General features: G+C 31.9%; 1 protein-coding gene across 1 annotated transcript; it reads right to left on the bottom strand.

The window, feature by feature from the left end:
- Positions 1-9,376: 9,376 nt before the first annotated feature.
- LOC143579903 (cyclin-D5-1-like) lies at positions 9,377-11,450 on the bottom strand. Its single transcript, XM_077063078.1, has 5 exons — positions 11,223-11,450; positions 11,048-11,141; positions 10,634-10,942; positions 10,409-10,542; positions 9,377-9,496 (listed from the first exon to the last, which is right to left on the bottom strand). Exons 1-5 carry the CDS (start codon positions 11,448-11,450, stop codon positions 9,377-9,379), a joined length of 885 nt encoding a protein of 294 aa, XP_076919193.1.
- Between the last annotated feature and the right edge of the window lie 622 nt (positions 11,451-12,072).

Raw genomic sequence — 12,072 nt, 5'->3', positions numbered from 1 at the left:
GAAACAGATTATCACAGGTAGCAAGGAATTATTGTCATTCATGGAGTTAGATGCTCGCAAGGTAGAGATGGCTCAATTTTAAATTATAAAAATATTATCGACAAGATTTAAACGTGGTTTATAAATCAAACACTCTGGTATTTATTATCCGAGAAATTTTCAAATAAATTAATATTCTATTATAATAAAGTCTTCCGCTAAATTAAACCGTAACTCTGATATATTTACAAAACAGTTACCAACTATTGGTCATATGCCTAGGCCCTAAACCGGGGTGTGACATTTTAAACCCGAAAATTAAAATTTTGATTTGCATGAAAGAATTATTCTATTATGATAATTATCATTGATTTGTATTTGTTAAAATACAGCCTCGGTTTCATTGTTATATTATTATTGTTGTTGTTGTTATTATTATTATTATTATTATTATGATTATTATTGAATCATAAATAATTCATTTCAAGTTATTAACATTATTTTCATATGTGCAAATACTTGAATCTTTGTTCCTTTCATTTGTTACATATGTAATCGTTAATTTGACACGTTGTACCGGGTATGTCTATTAATATTTTAACATGTAACATAAATAATTATGGTCATCTTAAATTAATTTTTACCCTTAGTGTTTTACTTGTTGTCTTTTATTAAAGTAGAATTTCTTTCTAGTATATTCCAAACACAACTTTCTCTCTAAGACTTCTCTATTAACCTCCTTTTAATCACAACTATAAATAAGGGTATTCATGATATCTGAAATCTGAAAAAAAAAATGAAATGCGAACCGAAACTGTAACCCAAATAATCTGACCTGAATTCTTATTCACGTCGGATTAATCCGAATAACTAATTTTGATTCGTGTCGGATTAGGATAGGGATTTCAAAAAAAAATCGGTTAGTTCGGATTATTCGGATATCTGAATAAATAACATGTGATTTAATTATTTTGTTGTGTAGCTTTATTAGTATACGTTTTAATTTTTAGAATTATGATGGATCATTGATTAATTCAACTTTTGTTTGAAGGTTGACTTTTCGTTGTGTATGTTTATTTTAATTTTTCAGTTTTGTATTTTTGTTTAATTAGACGTTTGTTTGAATGTTTATTATACGGTTTATTTCGGGTTATTCGGATTATCCGAACCCAATCAAAAGTCAATTCTGATCAGATAAGAACACCCCTATTTCGGATCGGATTTCATATTGGGTTCTAAAATTTCAAATCCGTACTGAATAATCTGTTTTCCGATTTGATGAACACCACTAAATATATATATCCTCTCATTTTCATATTATTTTCCTTGCTCATTATTATTATTATTATTATTATTATTATTATTATTATTATTATTATTATTATTATTATTATTATTCTCCTCCTCCTCTAATAGTAATTCTTTCATTGGAGATTTTAATTATATTTTCTTGTGTTTGTTCATCTCAAGATCACAGGGTAGGAATAAAGTTTAGTTGTTGTTCATGTTTTCTTATCTTTGTTTTTCGTTTCTTCTTATTTTCCCATTGTCATAATGGTTCCAAGACCATAACATAATTATGTTTATGATCCCACCTAATCTATACACTATCGTGTATAGGGCGGATGAGACAGAGAATATAAGGTTGCAAGATGATATTTAATGGTCACACTTTAACAAGTTTGTACATTCTTGAAATTTTGGTTTGTTTTATTTATTTTGATTCAAGAACCATAAGAATTTTGATGATACATGACCAAACATATTGTATGTATCATACCACAAGTGGTTCATAATTTTCTTTATCAAAATTGTAAGGCCCCACTCCCGGTGCCCTACTTTGGCGTTGGATTTACTCATAAACACAGTTCTAAATATCAGAGTTAATTAAAACTTTAAAAACATAACTTATAGTATCTTATTAAAACATCATTTCTTTCATCTTTGAATTCCAACCATTCAATCCATGCCATGTGACATCCTCATGCTAGCTCTTTCAACCTGTTTACCTACGTGCATACTAAAAGTCAGCTATGCTGAGTGAGTTCTCGTTAATCATGCAACATATAATACATTCACATACTTACATATATACATATCCGAAGATACATATTCATACTTAACCTGTTACCTTCCTTTCATACATACATATATACATACATACATACATACATGCATACATACTATCCCTTACCTCATTCCACCGTTAGTATGTTCATAGTCCGACGTCTATACTTATACTCAAGGTCTTGAACACGTAAAAGGTCTGTAGTCCTTACCTATGTTCACCATTCGTGGTACGTACAAGGTCTGCAGTCCTTCCCTATACCATCCTACATTAACGACACGTACAAGGTCCGCAGTCCTTCCCTATTAATGTTGCCACCTATTTCATAGCACGTACGAGGTCCACAGTCCTCCCCTATTCTATTACATTTACAGCACGTATAAGGTCTGCAGTCCTTTCCTATGCAGCCTCCTATCTACAATACGTATAAGGCCCACAGTCCTTAACTACATTGACATCTATCATCTATAACACGTATAAGGCCCACGGTCCTTAATTATGCTATCACATGCCACGTACATGTCCAACAAAAGTTAGAGGGATTTGCCATCCTAACTTACTCTGTCAGACGTTTTGTCAGACGTAGAACTCGTATTCCGTACATACACCTGCTCACACGTACCATATGTACAATAAATATATATGACCTACCAACGTAAAGCAATTTACAATATAACGTTCAGACACACTAGGCATCCTTCACATTAATCTTCTAACTATCACATTCCCTGGTGATACGTGCATTATCCGAAGATCGTTCACGTACCGATAGGCATTAATTCAAAACTTCAATAACAATCACATAAATCATATAAGGCTTACACTTACCACTTAAGATAAGTGTATCAACTATTCACATCGAGTATGCACATAGCCCCGAAAACATAACAAGGAAAAGGGCGAGAAACTCACCTGGGTCTAATGCCTTTCATAGTTAATGGTAACTCATTTCTTTAACTGGGCGCGGCTAACTGTATAACAATTAAATGTATCAATTAACTAGCCCTATACATATCATATTTCAATGTTATTCTAACCCCTAGCTACGGAGGTCCGAGGGTAGCGCCCCTGGCAACAAGGTTCTATGGGCGGCAGCCCCTAGCGGGGTCTAAGGGAAAAAGCCCCTGGCTGGGGTTAAGCTGCTAGGTCAGCTTGAAAAAATTTTATTTTCATTAATAAGCCTTTACCAAAAACCTCATCACAAAAACGAAGTTCAATTATTTAATCAAATAGAATCTTTATTTTAAACGTTACCTTTTATTACTAATTCTTTACTTATTGTTATCTTAACCATCATATAAGTCCATGTTTATCGTTTACGTACGTTTACACCATGTATCTTTCATTTATTTGGAAAATCATCCTTAGCCCGTATAAGTTCTGGGCGTATAATCCCAACTTGTATAAGTCTTCTCTATATAACTTATATGCTACGTATAAGTTATACGACGTATAACTTATACGCTGTGTATAAGTTATATGCATAAGTGACTTATGCACTGAACATACATATACGCTTCATGTACTTACACGTTACATATACATATACACTACATGTACTTACACGTTACATATATATATATACGCTGGTCATAATTATGCGTTGCTAACTTATACATTGAATCATACTTATACGGCGTATATTCATACAAGCTTTCTCTTTACGTTTTTTTTGTGGTTTTCTTCGATTCCGAAGTCGTCAGCCGCCGTTAACCACCATGGTTGGCCGGTGTTTGATCGTTTATGAACTAGGTAGCTTCGGAGTGTCTAGATCTGAGCTAATGTGACCCTTAAACTCGTTTTTGGTTGATAAAACACCTGAATAAATCTGGAGATCTAGATTCAAACGGATCATTCGACATCACAGGGCTGCGGTGTCGGGTTCTAGTGTGTTTGGTCAGCTGAGATAAATGATTTATTACCTTCGGTTGGTCTCAGATCGTTGAATGGAATAGAGTAGAGAGTGTTTGGCTTAAGTGTGTGTTTTTGATGGTGTATGCTAAGGTGTGGAATGGGTGGAAATGGAAAGGATTAGGGTTTAAGGGGTATTTATACTCCCTAAGCTCATAGACCTTAGGCTCATCATTAGGCTCTTCTTTCCTTTTTAGTCCATAATTTATTCCATCTATTAAGCCTACTATCCTTTTTATATTTTTATTATTTTATTATTATACTTCTACTAACTCAAGTAAATTCTTTCGACGTAAATAATATATTAAATATTATTCATAGAAATTTCTGGATGTTACAAAAATGCATTCTAAAGCATAAAAACATTGTTGTTTACAATGTTCCAAATTTGAAAGCATAACTTCAACAAAGGTTGAGAAATAACTTGATCATAAAAAGTTGTGACGATGCAAGGAAAAATCTTATCAATAACTTTACTGAGTTACAGTTGTAAGGACTGTTTATTAGTGTTTTTGTTCTTTTGTATGGCTTCACAATCATTATTTTAAAATTAGTGCGCAGATTTGTACCTTCTGTGAAGATCGACTATTTTAGCGTATCTTGGTTCCGAATTTGGGCAAACTTTCTAAAACAACGTTGTTCCTTACATATTTATTTAGTTTATTGGATATTTTAATAATTTGTAAGAAATTATTGACACTTTTAAACATTTATGCAATCGGTGACAGAAATCTGTCCAAAATTGATTTTGTTTTTCTTTTTTTTTTCCAACTTCTAGTTTTGTTATTTTAATTATATGTTTCTTTTACCTTTATTTTTCCAACACATTCTAAAGAAGTCTTAACTAATTAGATTTAGGGATTACTCGTTAGGACTCATCCAAACTTAACCAAAGGCCCGATCTTTTCATTCACCAATCATGGTGAGTAATCATATCCCTTTTTTTCATTTTTTTTTTGTTTTGGGTGAAAAGATCAGTTTCTCATTATATTAAATACTCAAGTACAATTCCATTATTTCTGTGATTGTGTAATTGCTCAATTAGTTGTTAAATTAGCACATAGTGATTGTGTAAATGACTATGTGTTTAATGCTATTTGATTGGCTGTTATCTCATCCTCATCCTCATAGTAACTTGACACATTGTGTGTTAAGAGGAAATGATAAACTTTATTTATGTTGTTATTTAATTGCCGGAGTAACTTGACCAAATCTAGTGTCAAATAGAAATGCCAAGTTTTAATTGTGTTATACTAGTTGTTGTAATTCACATGTCGCAACGAATTGTTTAGTTTATTATTACTATTATATTAAATTGTAGTTACTCACTCAACATGTGTTGTTGACAAATTATTTTTACGCATATTGCAAGTTGTTATCTCAAATGAATTGACGTGGATAATTTAGATTGGGACATAGAATAAATTGAAGAATACTTTATTGAATTAAGATCGATGTAATAGTTTTGGTTTATTTTATTTTTGTGTTAAACGACAATTGTGTACTTTATTATGAATGGAATAATTAGATATTGGCACTTATATTAATTTAGTGTCTTTTGAGCTATGATAAAAATTATGTCGCGCCCCGACATGTTCTGTCGTAGGTTGGGGTGTGAGATTGTGTTAAGTTATGTCATTTCCTGGGGAAGTACAGTTGGGGATTCTTTTCATGATGTGTTAGTTTAGCAAGGGTTTGTATAATAAGGACAATGGGAGCTGAGCATAATTTGACTTGTGGCGCTGCTTGGAGGTGGGATCTTTAGAGTCTATGCCCAAAGTTAGTAAATTTTGCCTCTAAGAATGTGTCTGTGGTGATGCAATGGGGCTTAGTAAAGACGGTGAAGACTTTTGGGTTCAAGATTATGTTTTGCTTTGTTTTCTTGTTACCTACATCATTAAAGGGAATGTTTGGCAAAAATAGCTGGTGGTTGTTGTAACATTCGTTAATTTTCAAACTCGAAACTTTTATTATTTGATGTGATCCATTTAGTTATACATATAACCATGTGTTACATATTTCAAATGTAATATTTTTTCCTAAAGTTATTTAACAATATTAATCGTTACTAATATATATACATAAAATTTATAACACTCGGGATTTTTTTTATTCAAATGTCACACAAATATCATTATTTATGCATAACCAAAGTATATTTGTTTATTTAATTATGTCACGTTTTTTTGTCCTAAAGTTAGTTTTAAAAGTTGAAAAATATTTTCCTACTCCATTTAATTTTTTTTCAAAGATCATTTAATTGCATTTATTTTTGCTAGTCGTATGCCTTGTGACTAGCCTTGACTAGTAAACCCAGTCAAGCATTGTATTTAACAAATTAAAGGCTACAAAATAGTCACTCCCATTTGTAAACTCTTTGCCAGAATCAAGTTACTCTCAACTGCTCTCTAGCTTCTCCAATTTGGTGAATTTATTTTAGTATTACTTCAAAAGTCAAACCATTCAATATTTGAGTCTTCTTCTTTTATTCTTGTTCATTCTTCCGGTAACTTTTACATATGTTTACTATACATAGTCATGTTCATTATCATGTTGTCAAACCAATTGACAAATTTTTTGATAAATCATTATCGAATTTGGTTCGTTAAAGTTCAGTTATATTCAAAGTCTTAAACTTTTTGTCATCATTTTCATGTCCTAAAAATGTTAAACACAATCCCGATTCAATCCCGGGTTTGTGTCCAAAAAATGAACTTCTCACTTAACCCCTTATTTTGTTAATAAAACACGATTCTTTATTAGAAAACAAACTGAACTCGTTAATATTGACTAATAAATTATATAATCAAATCTTTCGTTATAAACCTAAAACATAATGATTTAAAAGCAAAATGACTAACTTCTTGAATTATAAAGTGTATACCTTTAAAGTACATAAATCGTGAACCGAACCCCAAACCCACGAATCTACTTTTCTTTTCGTTTTCTCTATCATCATTTTGAACCTAGAACATTTTCTCATATAGGGTCACTCTTCGAACCGAACTTCGTCAGTTCACTCGCTTAAGACCGTATTCACTTCTTTGCTTATTTACGCGCAACTTTCATGTGAGTTTCATAACCCCTTTATCCTTGTTTTATTAATATTGGGGGTTTAGCACGTTACCATGTTTCCTCGTTAATTTATGCTCTTTGTTTAACAACCGATTTGCAATGATGTCATGCATTTTAATAATATTTCTTTCATATGGTTTATGATTACTATACGTGACTATGTGCAATGTGTTCGGTGTTTTTATGGTGATTATTCGCAAACTCAAACACATAGTGGGAGGGTCCGATGGGACGTACCTGCACTACATATTCTTCATCTTTGGTTGAAATGAATGGTGGTATCATTATCATTCCCTTGGGGCAGTTTTTTAGTTGCTTTTCATTTATTTTATGATTGGATATATTACATTGTGACATGTGAATCAACAATCATTTTTGCATCTTCTGTATATCAAACTTATGAAACCTCACCAACATTCGTGTTGACAAAATTTATTATTTTCAATATGCTATAGGTTGATTAATGAAGTGCTAAGGAATGAAGATAACTAGATTGGACCTTTATGATTATTTAAATAAATTGTTATCTTTATGTTCCAATGTATTGTTATTTGATTCAAACAAATGTGTATTTGCTTCGTTATGAAATAAAATAAATATATTTATTGTCACTTTAATAGTGTTACGAGCTTATGAATAGTTTGTAAGTACCGCTCTGGCATATTCTGCATAAGGTCGGGGTTTTATAGCAGGTGGCTAGAAGCTGGTAGCTATAGCTTTTTAGATATATTTAAGTGTTTGACAGAATAGCTGAAGCATTTTATAAAATATATAAATGACCAAAATGGGCATAGCTAAATAACATAATACTATATATATATATATATATATATATATATATATATATATATATCTTTGAAGGTTATTTAAATAATTTTAAATTCTAAAAGCCTGCAGCTTTTTTTAAACGCTACTAGTAAGAGCTTCTAGCTTCAAATTTTTTTCCTAACCTAAAAGCTTCAAGCTCCGTCAACCAAACTATATTGAATATGAGTTTTTTCTTAATAGCTTGCAGCTAGAAGCTCCTCAAAGCTCCATACCAAACATACCCAAAGCATTAGTGAATCTGTATTAAAGAATTTAGGAAGGTACGTGCATTCATATCGCTGGAAGAAGTGAACCAACTTCCAAGTAGTAATGTCTTGGCTCACTGAATCGGGTAGAGCTAAAGGATTAATTTTACAAGCATGAATTCTGGAGCCATGGGGATGTCAGCTTGAGTGCATTTGGAGGTTAAAATCATGGACGGGGATTTGGTAATAGTGGGAGAGCGAGAGGTGTTTTGACACAATTATATAGTAATGTTGGGTTTTGAGACCGGAATGTGCTAAAAATTCTCTCATGAATGCTTGTTGTGGAGAATGTTCTTTCCTCTGAAGTCTCTATAACTGGTTATGCAAGTAAGTAGGTTTCAGTTTGAGATTGAGGATGAGTCATTGGTGGGTTTTGCCATGGCTGGGTCTATGATGCCCAGATTGAAGCCCTTGGGAGCTTCAATGAGCCTTTCATGTCTGATGAAGAGGGCCGTTGCAGCTAGTGGATGAGCTAGAATGGTATGAACCTTGATACACTCATGGGTTAAATTTGACTCATCAGAAACTACATTGGAACATCCTTGCAAGCAAAAGATCAACATGGCGATATGTGAATTACTCAAGCTATTACAGGTGTATCATGTTAGTTGATTTGGAAGATGAGAAATGACTTGATTTTCTATAAGAAACATTGCTCGATGATAAAGTTAGTGAATGACAGTAAGAAGGCGTCGTTCCTTTGAGTAAAACACAAATGTAAGCTGACGGGTTTGGATTGGAAGGCATGGAGCTCTTTTAATTTTGATTAATCCCATGTTATGTATAATTTGCACTTCGCTTTGTTGTTCTTGAATTCCTAGTTTCTTATTAGGTTTCTCTTTTTTTATTTGGTTATAATCGAATCGACATTTAAAATAATAATAATAATAATAATAATAATAATAATAATAATAATAATAATTCACAATGAGAATGATATAACATCTATAAAACTCTTTTATTTCACCTTTATAACCATCACATAAAAACATTAGCTTCCTGTTTTCTCTTTCATGTTTGTCTCTAGATCATAGACATTTAATCAACAAAAAGGGAAATAAAAAAAAAACTGTCTAAAAACAAAAAAGGTAGCCTTTATTCCTCATTTTTCTCTTGATCTTTCATAGCTTCCTTCCCTTGCGCAACTTTATAAATTTAAAAACTATATCCAAAATGAAATTATAAATTCCAGAAAACCCAAACAAACCATTCAACCAAATAAAAACCGGATCGGATTTGTGGGTTAGCTTATTTTCACCTCGGCTATATGTCATGAGATCTTTTGGCTTTTTGGTGGATTCTTTTCATTGTTTGAACAATCTGGTTCAGTGAGGTTCACTTTTAGAGGTTCAAGTTCCAACATTCGGCTATAACAAGTGTACACATCCACCTATATCAAATCATTATCACATATATTAACATAACTAAGTTTACTAATTGAAGGGAAAGGTTAGAATTTATTTATTTTTAAATTAAAAGCTTATTTCTAAACCCAAAAAAGATAGTGTAAAATAAATAATAATGAAAAGATGCAGATGAGTGTGAAATATAAGTGATCACCTTAAATAACTGAATATATTAACTATGAATCCATCTTAATCCCATTAACATGATGTTTTAATAATAGAATATTAAAAAAAATTATTATGTTGCGTTAAATAAAGAAAAAGATTTCGATATTTCATATAATAATATTATGAGATGTTTTTTTGGATTTATTCTTTTATTAATGCTCGTGTGTATGAAAAACTATAGCGTTAATAGTAAAAAGTTAAAAATGAAATTAAATTCACTTGTTTTTTTATTGAACTGCTTTAATATTATTTTAAATCATTAAAAATAGCAAATAAGATATATATGTGCGTATATTTCATTTTAGCATGTTGACATAAGTTTTATCATTTATCATCTTCTTAAACTAATTATCCATTAAATAATATTTTAAAATTTAAAAATCCTTTATTATCCATTTGAAAATCAAATATTTTATCTCATATTAGTCAAACTGTAAATATTTTACCATCCCTCAGAATACTTTATCATATAATTTATTAAAAATTCCATATAATATACAAGTCTCAAGCTAGTTTTTTATTAAGCATATTTTAAGACGAAAATCATAAAAAAAACACATATTACATAAAGCAATGAATTTTTTACTCAACTCACATTATATATTTTTTTCGTCCAATTCATATTTAATATATAAACTTTTTAATCATTTTTTTAATTCGTTTCTCTAATATGGTCCCAACGAATAAATCAAAACAATAATAATAATAAAAATAACAGAACGACTCACATGATCAAAAAGCTGATTTACCCATGTCGTCTTCACCTTCATCTCCATTGATTCCCTGCTCAACCCTTCATCCATGGCCATCAGTGTTGCGGCCATTGCTATCGTCGACGCCCAATGCGCCATTAACTCCATATCTACAATCAAATTATCAAAACAAAACATTATTATTAATCCATCAACAAAAACTTGAATAAACTTATCATTTGTTATTATTAATAAACTTGCCATTTGTTGCTGCACATATGATCTGTGAGATCAAATACATTAACCGTCTCTCAGTCTCAGATGATGATGAAGCAATTTCCTTAAACAAAAACGAAACGAAGTAACTGATGAAGTGAAAAGGAGTGATCGAATGTATCCTCCATTCCAATTCATTCAATACCATAATCTCCATCCTTTTAACCACATTCTCCGTAAACGGTTCGGTCTGCAACAACGAAGATAACGCCCAATTTTTGCTCTCGTTCATCTTTGCCGCCATTGATAAACACGCGATTGCGAGCAATCGAATCAGCCACGGCTTCTTGTCATTGTTAGTATCATTATTCTTCTTCTTCATCCAAATCAAAACGTTAGTGTTTCGAGCTTTAAATTTAAATGTTTAAACAACAAATTCGTAACATGTGTAACAAGATAGACTTACAATGATTGGTGACTTCGAAATGAACCGATCGACGTAAGTAATCGATAAGTACGCGGTGCGAAACTGAAACTGAAGAACCGATCTCGTCTGCGAAGAAATCAGATTATCATCAGAATCAATAAATTCATAATTAAAAAATAAAATAAAATAATAATAATAATAAGGTACATTGAATATCCACTGGATAGCTTCTGATCGAGCGGTTTTAATCCACTCATCCGCATGCGAATCAATGCAGTTGCCAGCGGTCTCTTTCTCGAGTAAAGTCATCAGGCATTCTTCGTTTTCGATTAACGAAAGCTTCGAGTATTGATTCAGCTCATCGTCTTCATCGTCTGGTAATCTGGTTGGTTTTGGTAGAGAGAGAAACTTAGAGAGAGAAGATGAACCCGCCATTGTTTTTGAAAAAAATGTTAGGGATTGAGAATGTGGTTTTGATCAGAGATGGCGGCGGAGATGGTGGTGGTGATGGTGGTGGAAGTTGGTTTTGGTTATTACTTATTAATGTGGTTGGCAGTCAAAGGAGATTTGACTAGAAATGCATCTTTTGTAAAGGAGGTCAGGTGAGTCAGAGAGTGGGGTGGGGGAGGAGTAAACAACCATGAGATGTGAGGTGGGGTTGGAATAATAACTTATTCAACCCAAAGGCTTATATAGAGGTTTAATAACATATTTCATAACCAAAAGAATATGCTATATTACATGAAATCAAATGGTATACTTTTATGTAATATTTTGAATGTAATACATAACAATGTTACAAGGTTATTATAATATGGGTTGTTGCGAAGAGGCCTGACCGATTAAGAGTTAGTCTCTAAATCGATCAGCATGCTTTTTAAATTTTACAATTAACAGTTGTAATTTAACGAGGACAAACCCATTGTATCTCTAACTGGTTCAGAGGTAGCTTGTTAATGAAATAATTAAAAGAGTACCAAACAACTAAGAGCACGTTTGGCAATCTTGTGCTGAACGATTAAAATGTTTGGTTGATTAAAAGATAGTCTCGAAATCA

The sequence above is a fragment of the Bidens hawaiensis genome, unplaced genomic scaffold (assembly GCF_021521415.1).
Source record: "Bidens hawaiensis isolate Kalapana, Puna unplaced genomic scaffold, B.hawaiensis_p1.1 tig00030159_1, whole genome shotgun sequence".
NCBI lineage: Eukaryota > Viridiplantae > Streptophyta > Magnoliopsida > Asterales > Asteraceae > Bidens > Bidens hawaiensis.
Note: the sequence above shows the minus strand (reverse complement) of the source record. Positions and strands in the feature narration are given on the sequence as shown.